Source organism: Filicampus tigris, chromosome 15 (genome assembly GCF_054856515.1).
Source record: "Filicampus tigris isolate MCC_2025a chromosome 15, RoL_Ftig_1.0, whole genome shotgun sequence".
NCBI classification, from domain to species: Eukaryota; Metazoa; Chordata; class Actinopteri; order Syngnathiformes; family Syngnathidae; genus Filicampus; species Filicampus tigris.
Window position 1 is genome coordinate 5839434 of NC_141231.1, and position 17514 is coordinate 5856947.

The 17514-nt window shown below is 40.5% G+C and overlaps 1 protein-coding gene across 1 annotated transcript; it reads right to left on the reverse strand.

Moving 5' to 3' along the window:
* Window positions 1–1539: 1539 nt before the first annotated feature.
* mamdc4 (MAM domain containing 4) lies at window positions 1540–17158 on the reverse strand. The gene is made up of 28 exons (XM_086053926.1): window positions 17050–17158; window positions 14031–14192; window positions 12883–13008; window positions 12539–12772; window positions 12215–12340; window positions 10547–10702; window positions 10338–10441; window positions 10095–10250; window positions 9798–9888; window positions 9606–9719; window positions 9055–9147; window positions 8834–8971; window positions 8612–8751; window positions 7892–8000; window positions 7697–7801; window positions 7331–7465; window positions 5861–5988; window positions 5550–5766; window positions 4509–4646; window positions 4316–4443; window positions 3252–3342; window positions 2963–3112; window positions 2716–2841; window positions 2373–2497; window positions 2197–2302; window positions 1853–2064; window positions 1650–1721; window positions 1540–1572 (listed from the first exon to the last, which is right to left on the reverse strand). Exons 1-28 carry the CDS (start codon window positions 17156–17158, stop codon window positions 1540–1542), a joined length of 3624 nt encoding a protein of 1207 aa, XP_085910052.1.
* Window positions 17159–17514: the final 356 nt, after the last annotated feature.

Genomic DNA, 17514 nt, shown 5'->3' on the forward strand with positions numbered 1-17514 from the left:
AAAGTGACTGTGTGTGATACAACGCGATGGATGCTGGGCAACGGCTAATCAACACCCAATCACTTTTCTATTGATCTCAAACATGCGGTCGGTCATGAGCACAGTATTCTGGTTAAATTACTTTTATTGGATTTATTAAACAGAGATTGCAAAAACACATCCTCCTCCCAACTAGCCTCTGAGATGAGCGGCGCACACGTCACTAACGACGATTTGTATAATGTCCGGATTCACTACGTATTATAAGTTCAGTTGACATTTCAAGTGTGGCATATAATGGATCTCTATGGAATTCACTTCTCACGAAAACTCCACAATCTGGAAGTTCGAGTCACCCTTAAAATTCAATGAGCCACACCTCTTTGGTGGTTGCGTAGATTACGCATAATGAGTGTCAGAAGTCTGAATGAGAGAATTGGCCTACTTTGAAAGTGTGCAAGGCAGGTGGGTAAAAAACTGACTTAAACGTTAACGGGAGGATATAGCCCTTAGTGCGTGAGGAAAAGCGAGATTTGTGTTAGGACAACTCATGGCTTATTTTGCTCACAATGCAGAGCATCTGACACTTCCTGGCAAAGAAGAACATTGCTGTGCTGGAGTTAGTTCTTATTCAGCAGAGGTGGCTTCGTGCGACTTTTTAGGGCTTAAGTGGATCATCAAATTGACCTTTTTTCGAAGACTCGGACAATATCAAGATTGCCATGATGGAGCTATGGAGGATCCCAGAAAAATCCTTCCAGGAGTGTGTGAATGCATGACAGAGACGGCTGGGAAAGTGCATTAAGACACTAGGGAGTTAACCTTGTGTACATTGTAAAATTGGTATATTCTGGCTTTATCATAGTTTTGATTCAAATTAAATATTTACATTTATTATTAATTTCCAAGTATGCATTAAAAAGACACAGACGGCAGCATTTCAATGCTCATCAATTTAATGCCTTTATCAATTACACGGGTTTCAACATGTAACCTATCCTTCCGAAAGCTGTCGACCTTTCTTATCATTACAATCATTCCAGTTTTCTTTTTATCTGGCAGGGAGCTCTATCGATTTAGAATTGCCCTTGTAAAAGGTCTTTGTTCTTATGCTCCGTTAAGGTTGATGTTCACCATACAACTGTTCGGCAGCACCTCTCAGCCTTGTGAAGTCTTGTCCTTCAAACTTGACGTCCACAACTTACTTCACATGCAGGTTTATGTCATCTCAGGGAATGCTCAATCTTAGAGAAGCAGGTGTTTTCTAATTTTATGAGAGTTCCTACAGATTACCACCCATGAAACATAACCTGCCTTACTTGGACCCTCACCCCCGCCGGTCCACTGGCAATGAGTTGCCCAGCCTTGAGGTCATCGCCAGATGTAAGTAAACAGTATGTGCTGATTATACTGTCATCAGTGTAAGTATCTTCATGTATGCGTGTGTGTGTGTGCGTGCGTGTGTGTGTGTGATGTAAGGTCGACACAAGCAGTTCTTCTGCTGTGATATCGCCTAAATTTCACAAGGCCACCGATAGGGGGCGGGCCTTTCTTCCTGTCTCACGCCACCTCCCTCTCTCTAACACCAGAGACCTGCACACACAATATTGTGAAGAAGTGAACAGTGCATATACTGTAATGTAAAGATGCTATCCTACGTGGCTATAGACGCTTACAGTGAAAATGTTGAACCCAGCTGCCATTGGGTGAGTGTTTGCTGGTGGAATTATCGCGTGGTCCTCCTGTTCACAGAGAAAATTATTAATCTATTAATCAAATAATATCAATGGAAGGATGGGTGGGTGGATAGTGCTTTAACTGGATTGAGGTTATCTTTAGGATTTCACTTCATCTTTTAATGAGATGAACTTACTGCGAGATCTGCTTCATAGATGTCGTTACTGAAACCAGCGTGAGTTTCGGGGGATGATGATGATGTTGATGATAATGATGGGTCAGTCAAAGCCCTGACCCTCATTTGGGTCCGCAGGTAGTAAATGAGGAGTGCAATCAATGTGCCAATGAGCAGCAGGACCACAATGACTGATGCTGCAATCCCGCCTGCATTGCTCAGCTTGTTTGAGGCTACCGAGAAAAAGCAATGAAGATTTTATTTGTTATTATTTTGGATTGGAAACTGAACATCGCAGTCAACACAAAATATACTCAAACTTGTCTTTTATACAAAATATCTGCAATGTGATTGTTTTTCCTTACTTGTGGCTCCATCGGTGACTTTTTTAGCACAGTTGACCCCAACAGTGTACTCAATGTCATCCAGGGCCAAGACGCCAGAGGCACCCTTGATTCCCTCAAAAACAATCTGGCAACAAAAGATAGTAGTCAGTGTCACAACGGGGCTGATTAAATTTAACATAATGTGTGAGACTAACCTGGTATTCTTTAGAGGACACAATGTCAATGTCAAAGCGTTTCCATGGTCCTCCGAGCTCTTTTACCTCCAGCTGCTCAATGAGAAGACCTTCGGACAATGTCCACACTTTAAGATGGCTGTCTGCTACAAGATGTTAAAAAAACCCAAAAAAACACAGGTTGTCATGAAGCAAGCCCTACTCAAGAGAGCACAGACCTCTGCCAATGGGAAAACCAGATGATCTTCACTGATAATTACAGTTTTTCATGGAAAAAAAACTTTTCATTTCTACATGCACATTTTGTTCAAGTCATTAAAAATACCATGCCTATTGTTTACTATTTATAAAACTTCAATCTTACATGAAAATGGTTTGTAGGCCCAGAATTTCAGGCAAGTGCCTTTTGTGGGGGGTAGGTGAGGACTCAGTAGCTGAGCCTTCTGATTGGCCGCTGTCCGGTTACTACTTGGAATGAACAAGAAGTGACCTGGCAAAAGGAGATAGAAAGATGGTCATTGTGACATGCACACACCATGTACCTTGACATTCCTCTGATTTGGATTTATGAGGAAATAGACGTGATTGATTTATTTGGTTCTGCTGTTGACCTTTCTCTGTTCCAAGGCTGTGGTCTTCTGAGGGGGTAGGGTAGTGCAACTCTTTTTCGTGACTTGTCAACTCCCAATCCAGTTCGTCCCGCTTGATGTTTTGAGTGTTACTCCAGGTACACATTCCTTTCTCTAGACTGCACTTTGAACCTAAGACAATGCCCAACACAAACAGCAGTTTATAGCATGTAAAACAGACAGCATAAGTCATATATTATGTATTTCATTGAAACTGGAATTAATTGCTCCAAAACAAATAGTCTGATGAAACGTTGTTGGACCAACGAACCTTGATTCGCACATGGATGAGCAGAAAGGAAAATATCATCAATTGCAACATGAGTGTCTTTGCCTCCTCTTCCTATGACCTCAAACTGCAGCTGAAGAACAGAAAGTCAACACATCAGGATCCTATAAATAATACAAATGATCACTTTTAACATTACTCTTAACTTTGAGCATAGTAGCGACTATTTCTTTGTCTGATACTTGCAGTGAAACCTCTGAAATTGAATGTACAATTAGGAATTCCTACATCTGGCATGCACAGATAATGTCACACAAGACTGCCGCAAATTTAGTGACAGTGAATCAAAAATAACGGTAAACAAATGCAGTCAATGCTGACAGTGAACTAGTCGGTGGTTGTTTTTATGTGAAGTGATTGCCCTCCAGTACAAGCATTAATCTCAAAGTAAACACAAGTGTGTCAGTGTTCATAAAGCCCGGTTGATAATTGAGCTGCTTTTAAGACCAATTCCCCCTTGTGCGGACTGATTATCCTGTGGTGTGTGGTGAGTCAAGATTGTTTTTGTGTCATATTAAACATATTAAATATTCACCATCATAAATCCTATATGTGATCAAATTGCAATCAAGTTACCAGATAAGGTAAAAGTTAGCCTAGATTTTTCTACCGCTACTCCCACTACGACTTTTAATGTGATGTATTTCCCCGTGGTTTGGATGTCCTTTGACAGAGATACCATTGTGTGTTGTGTGTATTGTTATCGTGGCAATCAATAATAGCAGAAGGAACACACAATAGCTTCTTTTTTTTTTTTTAATCATGACGTACGGGGTCTTTTGCATTCCATAAACCAGTTAAGAAAAGTTCTTATATGTGTACTAGGGTTGATACACCGAATGACTGAATGATCTGTCAGGAAATCCCTTAGAGATATTAGATAATCTGGCCTGTACTGATTTTTGTTGGAAGGGGGGGAAATTAGGCTGAAAACAAACAGCCCAGTTTCTTTATGTGTTTACCTGGCTTTCCTAATAATTAAATACATAAATGTTCATAATAACAATTTTATTTATAATAACAATTTGAATGCCACCACATTCTACCTGCCAATCCATAATGGTGCTGGAGATGTTGCCATTACCATGGCGCCAGACATCTCCCTGGTTCAGACTGTCCGTAAAGATCTTGACCCTCTCACCCTCCTCTGTCTTCATATAAACTGACAAAGAACCTGCAAACAATTCACATATTGTTCGTGGATCTGTCTGTGACTTTTGTTGTGCTCGTGGGACTCACCAGGATTCTCGCTTCCCATGTGATACCAGAAATTCAGACACTCAGTATTAGCTTTTCCCTGGCGAACAGGTGATGTGAGGGTTGTGGTAGCCCCAGCGGGAAGAACGCTTCCTCCAGTATTAACCATCATGTAGAAACCTAACATAAACACAGAACAGGTCGAAGATGTGTGGAAAATGTCACCCATCCATCCACTATCTGAGCCGTTTATCCTCATGAGGGCTGCGGGTGTGCGGAAGCCTATACCAGCTGTCTTCAGGCAGCATGCGGGGTACACCTTGAACTAATTTTCTTTCATTAGATATCAGTCTTTCCATTGACATTGAACTGCACTGCATACTGTAGCTCTTTTCAATATTTTGACTCCTTTGTGTAGCTAAATGAAGCAACCAAAATACATGTACGTGTCTCTCAGTACAGTTCAACATCACTGCAAAGTACAACTACAATAATAAACATATTTCTAGATAAATTTTTCTCTGATACTGTCAATCAAAGTGACATTATTACATATTTTCTTCCTGAATATGAATATGTTTCAACTAGGCCCACTAGTTGAAACGAGGCATTCTGATTAATATTGTGTTTGTGGAATATAAGTTAAGCAGCAAAATGCACCCGCTTTTAGCCATCTCAGGGTGCGGCCATTTTGTCTCTTCTGTCGACTGAAAATGACATCACAGATGTGCAGGGCTCAGATAACAGCCAATCATGGCTGAGCTTCAGAAAACAGGTGAGCTGTGATTGGTCGTTATCTGAGCCCTGAGCTGCTGTGATGTCATTTTCAGTCGACAGAAGTGACAAAATGGCCACCTCCTGAGATACATAAAAATGGCTTGAGTTCTCCTATTCCACAAACGCAATATTACTCAGAATGCCTCAACTAGTGGTCCTGCATAAAACATATTACGAAAATAAAAAACATGTTTGGGTTGACTTCCACTTCATGTCATTATTATCATTAGTAATAATTACTGTGTATACTTTAGCTGTGGCAGTTCAGTGTACAGTATACATAGAAAAAAAGCTACTTTTCATTACCCAGTTCTGTCTCCAGAGTGTGATCGGTTTTGGGTCCTGTTGCTGTGGCTGCATGTCCATTTCTAAGGACCCACTTAACCTCACCAGAACTTCTGTAGCCACACTGCTGACCCTCAAAAGAACACAACCTTGGCACGGAACAGGGACGGGCCACCATTGCCACATCATCAATGGCCACCTGGCCGTCAAAACCGGAGCGTACAGCTTCAAACATCAGCTGTGGGTGGATTAAATATTTGAGAAAGTTAGATAATTTGAAAAGTGACAAATAGTGAGCAATACATTTTCTAGATGCTGGTGTTGCAGCATACCTGATATGTTGTGAACTGGTGTGGCACTAGGCAGTGTGCTTCATGCCACATGTTGCCATGAGCTCCATTGCGGGTCCAGAGCAACTTCTCATAACCATCTTTATCAAATAATTTCACATTGAGAGCCCCTAATAGAAGATAACGATATTTGGATGATTTTGAGGCTCTTTACAACAAAATGATACAATATGAGGTGCTGTATAGGCCAAAAATAACACGGATTTGGTCAATCTCTCCAAAACTCTCACACACAAAAAATGTATGCCTGTGAAAAGTATTTTTTTTTATAGTGAGTGAAAATTGTTGTGTTTAAAAGTACAGTATATATATTTTTGTCAGCCTGAGATTTTTTTGGGTGTGTGAGAGAGATTTTTAGAGTGAGTGAGAGGTTTATACTGTGTGTGAGACATCTTTTGATAAGTGTAAGATGTTTTTGGGTGGTTTTAAGAGGTTACATGGTGAATTTGAGAGGTTTTTCAAAGTTATGTTTTCGGTGCTGGTTTCAGTGCGGTGTTTTTTGTGTGTTTTTAGTGTGTGTGCGTGTGAAACAGTGTGAGTGACTGTGAAACAGTTTTTGGGTGAGTGGGATGTTTTTGGGTTAAATGTGCGAAGTTTTATGATCAGTGTGAGGCTTTCTTTTCCAAGGTGAGAGAGGTGAGTGAGAGATTTTTGTGAAAGGATTTTGGTAAATAAAGGTTTTTTATGTGAGTGAGTTTTTTGTCTTTGTGAGTGTGAAATGTTTTCTGTGTGAGAAGTTTTTGAGTGTGAGTGAGAGGTTATTTTCTGTGTGAGGGGATACATTTTGGGAAGTGTGAGAGGGGTATTAGTGTGGGTGAGAGTTTTGAATGTGAGATGTTTTTGGTGTGAATGAGAATTTTTTCCTCTGGGTGAGTGTAAGAATTTTTTTTTGTCAAGTGAGAGATGTTTTTAGTGTGAGACATTTATAGCGAGTTTGAATTTTTTAGAGTGTGAGGTTTTTTGTGGTAAATGTGACAGATTTTGGGTGTAGAGATGTTTCTGCGGTGATTGTGGGAAGCTTTCTAACGTGACAAGTTTTTGGATGTGAGTAAGAGGTTATTTGGTGTGTCTGTGAGGTTATTTTGGCAGGTGTGAGAGTTTCATGGTGAATGTGAGGTTATGTGATGACAGTTATTTTGTGCAACAGTTATTTTGGTAAGTGTGAGGTTGTTTGGCATGAGTAAGTTGTTTTTTGGTGAGTGAGAGGTTTTTAGATGCGTGTGAAAGGTTTTTTGTGTCAGAGGTTTTTTTTTGTAAATCAGATATTTTTGGTGAGTTATTATTTTGTGTAGTGAGTGAGACGGGTTTTTTTTGTTTTTTTTTAATAATTGTGACTTTTGTTCTGGTGAATGTGACATGTAAATCAGATTTTTCCGATACATCTGTTCATAACACAGTTGTGCTGATGGTGCAAAAACTTTGTAGATGAGACATCCTGGCTGAGTACCTCACCAGTGTTTGGCCCGTAGATTTTGTAGAAGAAGGACAAGCAGTGACCGGTATGACCTGGTAATAGTGGCAATGACAGTAAACGTCCAAAAGCACCACGCAGTGAAGAATTCCACATGTCCACTACAAGACTTTTACCTATCAAAAGAGGGATAAAGCAAAAACAACTATAGTAATTTAAGATTTTAGTTGTGTCTTTTTTGCATTCAAATAAACTTAGGTGTTCTTGTTGCATGTACGATGATGATTAGTGCGACTATTAAACTGTATTACACACATACTGTATACATGAGCAGGATTCTATTAATGTGCACCCAGGAAGAGAGAGCAAACATTTTATCATCATCTAGCGCTGTTAAATGAGCGTACCAAACCCAATAGTGTGGTCCATCCCGTCAAGCAGCGTCCAGTCAAAGTTGTCACTGTTGTCCTGGTGCCATCCACACAGTCCATCTTCAAAGTTACATGACAGAGCTTCCCAATAACCGTGCAAAAACAAAGCCAAGTATTATGGCAAATTTGTTATGGACCATTCTGTTTGGATACTTTAATGATAAAAGTTACTTGTTGAAGAAGATGGGAAATAGTCTGCATGGCAACCAGTGAGGTGAACGTTTTTTACTTTAATCTTGGCGCAAGGACACAGTTTCACCGCACGAGATTCAAATGCCAACTAATGGAGAAAAGAGAAAAAGATGAGCCAAGGTGAAAAATCATTTAACTAATTATGTGATTTCTCGTACTTTGTCTCCATTTTATGAACTTTTTTTTTGTTAGCTGTTATTGTTATAACTAATTGTCGCTTAAACAAAATTTATATAGTATACTGAACTTGCAAAATAAAAAAAATGCTTTAGGACAAAGGACATAGTGTATTCATTTTATTATTCTCATTATTATCTATATAATTTATCCATCCATCCATTATCGATACCGCTTATCCTATTATTACTTTATACATACACATATATGGATTCTATTTCATATTACATTTTATTCATGGTATGTCTCTTCATCGTTTAATAAAAGAGGCTAATCTTTGTGTCACCAGCTACATACATAGTTATAGCATGCAGCATAATTGACCGCAGAACAAAGTTGTCTAAAAAATGGACACAGCTAAGGCAACAAAAAAAATAACAAAAAAAATAAAAAAGATTTTTTCTGAAAATGTGTCTGTGAGCCGGCCATTTAGAATTTTGCTGAAATGTTACATCGTTAGTGTATTTTTGTTTTTGGTTATGTGTCTGCTGCATGCACCACATCACACATCAAAATACGCACCTGAAAACGATGTTTCCTGGCTCCGATAGCCACTTGTGCAGGTTGCCACTCTGCCTCCTCGATTCCGGTCTTTCCACTGAACTCCCACATTTTAGGCTGCACACCCAACATGCTGTCTATCACCCTGACTGATAGGTCACCTGCAGTCAAGAGATGTAGTAGTCAAAGCATTGAGATATTTATGCTAAATATAAATTCTGTGTGATTAATTAATAAGTGTACCAATGTGAGATGGATCTCCAGTGAGTGCAAAATCAAAATGTAAGGTACAAGCGGGGCCAGAGGGGCCCAGGAGAGGGGTCCGGGTCTGTGCCTCAGTCAGCTGCTGGCCTGGGGCTTCGGCCACATATAAGTATTCTTCTGCCAAAAATAAACATGTGTTTATAGTGTGTTTATTCATACAAAAGACTGTGAATAAACCAATGATCAGTGTCAATTTGTACCTTTTTCTGTAGAATTCTGGTGAAGAACCCAACCTTGACTCCCAATGCTTGTGTCTGTCCAGCCTGAGCTGCCTTTACTGTATGAGAAGTCACCTGTGGCACAAACAATAATATTATCATGATTCTATATATCAAAAGTCCAATTTTTAATCTTCAATTAATCTAAGATGTATATGGAAATCCCATGCAGGCAATGAATAGAACGTAACAGGAAGGCCATGGTCGATATTCAAACCTCAGAAATGTGAGGCAAGCATGTTAACCACTAGGCTACAATGGTCCCCATTTTGAGAAAAAGATCACATTACATCATCACATCACATCTTTACTTATATATAAAGTCAAGAGAGGAGTGGCCCATTGCACAATGTCATCACATAATATGAAGGTGCATGTCAAAAAAAGAATCCCAAGGGTGTGGACCCAATTATTTGCATACCATGCTTACACAATAACATGAATCATTACTGTTCCTGTTCAAAGCATTACCGGGACATATTTTACACCAGCTTATACAAGTAGATGTGAGCAAACAAGTTCAATCAACTCACCACACATGGCTTCATCCTCTGCTCCCTCGCAGTCAGTTTCAAAATCACACATCTTTTCAGGTACTGTGCAAGGGTTCTTGGGAGGTTTCGGGAATTTTTCCAACCATATACTTTCTGAAAACAAAGTATGTCACTACAGACATTTTTTATTTGATCATGTTTAACCATAAAATAAACTTTAGTCATCATTACCATTTGCTCTGCGGCATTCAGGAGATAGCACAATGTTGTCGATAGCGACACCTCCGTATGCAAGTTCCCTGATTGCTGCCATTATAAGAATCTATAAGATGAGAGGATGATTGAGCGAAATAAAGAGAAAAAAGTATCGTAGATAAACAACAGTTGTAATAAAAAGAATAAATATCATATAGGTTGTGTGCAAATGCTAATTCCCAATGTGCTGTGGTATTGCATACAAATTATTTGTTCAAAAAAGACCATTACGTGTTTCACGTGTGTGTGTGTGTGTTTAGGATAAACACTCACTTGAAAAGTAGAGTTACTGACAATTTCCACTTCAGCCTTTACCCAAACATCACCCAGAGCTCCGCCACGCTTCCACACTGCTGAGATGCTCTTACTAGACAGCAGTACTGTCAGTCCACCAGACCTCGGCCCAAACTGGTGTGTGTACATGACCATCTACAGCAGGAAGTTGACGGACGTGGCTCACATGACGTGAATGTAAATAATAACAAAAAAGTCACTGAAGAGAACATGTGGGCTTGCCTTGCAAGGATGAGTACTATTGGTGGGTTCTAGGGGAGGACTTTGGAAAGCAGCCCAATCCCTTTGGAGCCCTCCATCAGGAACAGTGACATACAAGAAGTGACCTGCAATATTCATCATTTTTAATCCAAGTACTGTATAGTAGATTTTAAAGACGTTCATATTTTTCTCAAAAACCTGGTTGAATAATAAATTTCAACTGGTAATACCTGATGCGCTGTTGTTGGAATGATCCCGTCCCGGTCCTTTCAGAGGATCTGTGCTTGAGATGTTTTGCTGACTTGTCCTGACCCACTTTAGAATGGACAATGACCTGAGGTCCCAATCACACACATCATTCTCAAAGTCACAGCGCCGATATCCCTCTAAACACACACACACACACACGCGCACAGACACCCACACCCCCCCACACACACACCCGCGCACACACACACAAAGTTACACATTCGTATTTTAACTGCTGATCTAATTGTCTTGATTGACACTAACGTAGACATTCATACAATGAATGAAAAGCGTTGATAGAAAGGGTTGTGTATTGCGTCTGTGTGATCATGAGTGTGTATGCATGTGTCTGTGTCCTATGCGTGCATAAAAGTTTAAAAAGAAAATATCATTCATGAAAAACAAATATGGAGCTCCCAGAACCTTCTTTAAAAAGGCGCATTGATGTTTAATCATCAGCGGTTAACTTAAAGCGGAGGTCATCCCAAACATATATTTTTTAAGAATATGTTCTATGTAGGGTGGCACGGTGGTCGACTGGTTAGCACGTCTGCCTCACAGTTCAGAGGTCGTGGGTTCGATAGGCTCCAGCACCCCCCGCGACCCTTGTGAGGATAAGCGGTATGGATACTGGATGGATGGATGGATGTTCTATGCAGGCCCCCTAATTGGAACACAGCATCCTGATTAATATTGTGTTTGTGGAATATGAGTTAAGCAACAAAATCCACATGTTTTTAGCCATCTCGTGGGGGGGGCATTTTGTCACTTCTGTCGACTGAAAATGACATCACAACTGTTCAGGGCTCAGGTAACGACCAATCACGGCTCAGATTCAGAAAACATCTTAGTCGCGATTGGTCGTTATCTGAGCCCTGAGAGGTCTATAATGTCATTTTCAGTCGACAGAAGTGACAAAAATCTGCCCCCCCCAAGATGGCTAAAAACGGGTGGATTTTGCTGCTTAACTCATATTTCATATTAATCATATTGCCTTGTTTCAACTAGTGGACCTGTATAGAACATATGCTTGAAAAAATATGTTTGGGTTGATCAATAAAGCGGAAGTCAACCCAAACATTTTTTTTTCAAGAATATGTTCTATGCAAGCCCACTAATTGAAACTGAGCATTCTGATAAATATTGCGTTTGTGGAATAAGTGTTAATCCACTAGTTTTTAGCCATCTCTGGGGGTGGCCATTTTGTCTTCTGTCGACTGAAAATGACATCCAACCGCTCACAACGACCAATCACGGCTCAGATTCAGAAAACAGGTTAGCCGTGATTGGTCGTTGTGAGCAGTTGTGATGTAGTCGACAGAAGACAAAATGGCCGCCCCCGGAGATGGCTGAAAACGAATGCATTTTGCTGCTTAATTTATATTCCACAAATGCATAATTAATCAGAATGCCGTGTTTCAACTAGTGGGTCTGCTGGGAACATATTCTTGAAAAAAATATGTTTGGGTTGACTTCCGCTTTAAGGCAAGGGGAAAAAAAAGTTTTTTAGTCCGTGCTTTACTGTAATGATAACTCTGTATGATAGTGCAGGTATTTCTGCAAACTGCATTCTCAGTTACAAACGTAGCTGATATGTGCTATGGGAGTGCTCTGTTGGACCTGTATGCCCTTTGTTTCTGATTACTCACCACAGTTCTCCTCATCCGTCCAGTCGCCACAGTCATCAGTGCCATCACATACCTGACGTTGGTCGACACAGCCCCCACGCTTACATGCCAGCATTTCTGCTGGACACTCTTGGCCAGGTAGTGGCACTGGAGGAGTAAGGGGTGGGAAAGAATAAATAAAAAAAAATAATAATTAAAAAACATTATTTTTCTATTCCTAACAAACTATTCCATATCATAACCATTTTCGGTGTGGTTGTAAATGTAAAAAACAATTGCAAGCACAGCCATTGAATACTATACTACAGTAATGCTAAGAGGAATTAGAGATATTTAGGTGCTCACGGGGCAAAGCACAGTCCAGAAACTCCAGCTGGTCCACAGCAACATCTCCTCGCTGGCCCTCAAAGCGGTTTGAGTAAAGATGGATCTGAAAGGGTGCGGCGATGCGGCCTAGAAAGATGTTGGCCTCCCTCCATCTTCGGATGCTGGTGGCTTCAGGTCGCCATACGATGGCCTTTTCAGAGTCTTGGTGGACGACATTTGCCCACAGTGGAGATGAGCCAAGTCCTGTCTGACCTATAGGGATGTCATGTTTGTACCTGAGCTCTGGTGCTATTATATGACACACATTACAATGCAATGCAATTGAAAACTTTTATGATTTTGACAAAACTACCACTGCTTACTCGAATCCCACAGGAAATATCTGAGACGAAGGCGACATGTCGGTGAGGACTCTTGCATCTTTGGTGACGCAAGAACTGCAGTTTTGACACCCTCGGACTTGACCTCTGTCACACCCATAAACCAACCTGTGGAACACGTAAGTATTACTCATGCCAATTTACATTGTTCCTCCATAAAACATTTATTATTGTCCATATAATGCCATTTTATTGCACAATTCAGTCACTTTTACTTTTACTAACCTTACCATGGCTGGATAATGGAGTAAGAGATATTAAATAACTCAGTGAAACAATCCATCCATCCATCCATCCATCCATCCATCCATCCATTCATCCATCCATCCATCCATTATCTATACCGCTTAGCCTCACAAGGGTCGCGGCCGTGCTGGAGCCTATCCCAGCTGTCATCGGGCAGTAGGCGGGATACACCCTGAACTGGTTGCCAGCCAATTGGAGGGCACACACCAGGGGCGGAGCCATGGGTTGTCCTGGGTGTGCACAGGCCCATTCAGATTGACAGACTACCCACCCAGTGAGATTCATGAAAGAAAATATACTTCTAAAATTTTAGTAAATTGTTATTAAATTATTTTTTTATTTCAATGAAACAAGTTCAAATTCTTCATTGAATTCAATGAAGAACTTGAACTTGTTAAATCACACAAATAACTTGCACAGTGCTCGACTTAAAGTTTGATTTCAACACAGATGGTTTTATTTTGTGCCATTACTTTTATGGCCCTTTTTTTCTTTTATGAATTTAATTATTGCAACCTGTACCAAAAGTTTGTTGTGCAGGTTGAACTTTGTAGTGGCATACTGAGTGACAGGATACTTAGAGCTGTTTTAGTGTAAAATTGGCCCGTCTTTATACTGAGAGCTGTTTCTATAAATGTGTCTTTCCTTGTAGCTAGAAACGATAAGCAAAATGTTAGAAATACCTCGTAGTATGAGGCAGTGCTGTTTTAGATCACTGTGAATGTGTGAAGAAACTCTCAAAGAAACAGGATCAGACGTACCTAGTGTTGTGTCTAGGGGAGTTTTTTCTTCATGTTGTTTCTACCTCTCTCATGACTAACTGGACTATAGTATACTGAAGTTTACACTGATGCTTTGTTAAGTGATACTGATGCAAGCAATACCTGAGGCAGTCCCAGTGGTAAAGTCAGAGGACGGCCCACTCTCCAGCAGCGCGTCACCTCTCTGACGCCGTTCCCACCTGTATGCTGCATTTAAGGACTCGTCCTTCCATCCACATAGTCCTGTGTCTTCGAAGTCACACTGGAATCCCTTCCCGCTGTAGCCTTGAAAGGAATAAACAGAGTTCCATCCATCCATTATCTGTACCGCTTCTCCTCACAAGGGTCGCGGGCCGTGCTGGAGCCTATCCCAGCTGTCTTTGGGCAGTAGGCGGGGGACACCCTGAACTGGTTGCCAGCCAATCGCAGGGCACACAGAGACAAACATCCGCACTCACAATCACACCTAGGGGCAATTTAGAGTATCCAATCAACTTACCATGCATGTTTTTGGAATGTGGGAGGAAACCGGAGAGCCCGGAGAAAACCCACGCAGGCACGGGGAGAACATGCAAACTCCACACAGGGAGGCCGGAGCCGGGATCGAACCCACGACCTCTGAACTGTGAGGCGGACGTGCTAACCAGTCGACCACCGTGCCGCCAATAAACAGAGTTATTTCATTAAAATCTATAGTAATCCCATTCCATTGTCAATCCAAATATAAAAAACGTATTTTGTTAAGAAAAATAAATACAATAAAAGAACCCCAGATTTTAGGATTTTACTTTAGGAGTCATTACAGGCACTATTTTGCTATTATATACAGTACCTTCATTCAATTACTCTTTCATATCAGTCCTTTGTCAACAAGCATTGCACCATTCAATATTTATTATATGATATTGGAGATAAAATTATGATAACTGCTTGGAGACTGTATGTTACATTTGAAGTATACTTGAAGTATATTAGAATAATTGGCAGCGAGTTGTATACTGAATGCTGGAGACTGTCATGTAAACCAATTGACTGTTTTCAACATTTTGGGCCGTGACATTTTTTGGCGGACAGTATTGGCGCTTTTTGTTTTTATTGAGCAGAGCATGCCGATGCTAATTTTGACTTTCACCCACTGGTCTACAATGCAACAACTGTGAGGAGATGCAGTCAGCTCCCTCAGCCACTTGTGTCTTGCCCAGGTGTTCTTCATTATCTCGTCAATTTGTTTGTATGTAGTTCCCTACTTACAAGTCTTGTCAGTTCATTGCCCTAGTCACGTTTTGTTTGCTCCGCCCATGAGTCCTTATTTACTCGAGTCATGTCTGGCTTGCGGGCGGCACGGTGGTCGACTGGTTAGCACGTCCGCCTCGCAGTTCAGAGGTCGTGGGTTCGATCCCGGCTCCAGTCTCCCTGTGTGGAGTTTGCATGTTCTCCCCGTGCCTGCGTGGGTTTCCTCCGGGCACTCCGGTTTCCTCCCACAATCCAAAAACATGCATGGTAAGTTGATTGGACTCTCTAAATTGCCCCTAGGTGTGATTGTGAGTGCGGATGTTTGTCTCTGTGTGCCCTGCGATTGGCTGGCAACCAATTCAGGGTGTCCCCCGCCTACTGCCTGAAGACAGCTGGAATAGGCTCCAGCACGCCCGCGACCCTTGTGAGGATAAGCGGTATGGATAATGAATGAATGAATGTCTGGCTTGCTTTGGTACCTGGTCTTGTCTCTCACTTGGTATCTCATTTTTGGACATTGTTAATTTATTTTAGTTTTGATTATTGCAACGTGCCTCCCTTTTTTGTTTATGATTTTATTTGAGAGTACACCTACTCCCGTGCATTTGGGTTCCCTTGCTATATTACAGTTTTTTATCTGAATGCATACAACTCTAACGGTGATTCTTGTAGCAAAAATTCAAAAACTTTTAATATCTCTCGCAAGACCACTCACAGAGTTTGCAAAACTAAAAAGCACAAACACTGCTTTGTACTGAGTTTGTAATTTTATAACACAGAACACACTGCTTTATGCTTGATTTCCAAATGATCAACACACTCTTTGCACAACTATACACATTTATGGATGTTATTTACACTATTCTAACTTGCAGAAGCCTGTTTCTATGGAAGCTATAGAAGCCCATTCCCGCCAGTAAAAATAAATAAATAAATAAAGACATAAATAAAGGAAAAATTAAAAATCCGCCAGTAAAAAAAAAAAAGTTTTTTTTTTTTTTTTAGTCCCACTGGTGAAAACAAAAACAAAAAAACGTGCATGCCCCATCCACAGGCAATCTCCGTTTGAGCCACAGAAAGTCGCACTCAAACTTGCAAAAGTTGAGTTTATGAAGGTATTACTTTATAGTCGTATTTGACGACGGGTGTTAAAATGGTGTGAGTTGTGGTTTTATAGGCCTTTAGGCGATACAACAACATACATACAATGGCTATCGGCGATTCTGCTATTTGCTCAGGCAAGTGAGCGCTTAGTTAATAAATCGGGCAAATATAGAGAGCGCTTAATTAATAAATCGGGCAAATATAGATCTGTAGTGTAGTGTGTGCCCTGCATGTACAATACAACCCGTGAGCAAGGTTTTTTTTCTCCTCTACAACAGACCTCTGGCCATGACTGTGCATCCATCCGTACCTAAGCTTGACAGTGCATTGTATTTAATGAGTGACAGTTTTGCACTAACAAGTGCAACAAGTTAGATGACAAATTATATCAGTGGTTCATTTTTACCTGCCCTCTTGAAAAATGTTTTTTAATTGCCTTGTATAGGTTATGACTACTGGTGGAAAATGTTTTGAAATGAATGTCTATTTTTTTGTATAACAAAAACCTGGCTTTTGAACAACAGCGTGTCTTGAATTTATGTACATATTTTTAATGATCTTTTATGTTTTTGTGGTTTAACACTGTGTACTCTGGTTTCCTGATACATTCTGCAAAACATTCATTTTAGTGTAATAGAACACAAAAAAAAAACATCCACACATGAATATGAGCGTCAGTTGGTTATGTTCCCTGTAAATGACTAGCGATCACTTCTCACCGCAAAGTGAAATACGATAATTTCCAGTTCAACCTTGACTCGGAATGGGAATGGATGATTGGATGAATGTATGTCAAGAACCATACCGCAGTCCTGTTCATCAGTGCAATCCAAACAGTCACACACAAAGTCGCATCTCCTCTCAGGGCTGAGACATGGTTGAGAAGCAGCTGTGTTAAAGGAAGAGAACAGCATTAATTCAAACAGCTCTGCCGCGGATGCTGAGAATTGGACAGTCAATATACAGATGTTTGAATCGTTCTTTTTAAGATAACATAAAACCTTGAAAAATAGCTTTCAGGGTCCATGATAATACATATTTCACTAGAGGAGTTGCTTTATTTTTGAAAATATTGCTGTTGCATTCCACATCATTCGTTTGTTCACGTCTTGATCTCTTATCAGATTTCATGACTGTCAGAATTTATGGCACAGTTCTTTGCAGCAGGCTCAAAGGCCAGATGGAAAGTAATCAGGTTAATGCGGCAAAATGCCACCTGTCCATCCAAAGGTCTCTAAATCAGACTTGTTGAAGACTACATTGTACAAAC

Bases quoted from the DNA above. Each gene is read 5' to 3' on its own strand.
- mamdc4 (XM_086053926.1), bottom strand. From the start codon at position 17,158: ATGCTGTTCTCTTCCTTTAACACAGCTGCTTCTCAACCATGTCTCAGC. The intron at 12,341-12,538 runs GTGAGCACCTAA...TTACTCCTCCAG, and splicing joins TCTGGACTGTGCTTTGCCCC to TGCCACTACCTGGCCAAGAG. The intron at 4,444-4,508 runs GTGAGTCCCACG...AATTGTTTGCAG, and splicing joins CATGGGAAGCGAGAATCCTG to GTTCTTTGTCAGTTTATATG.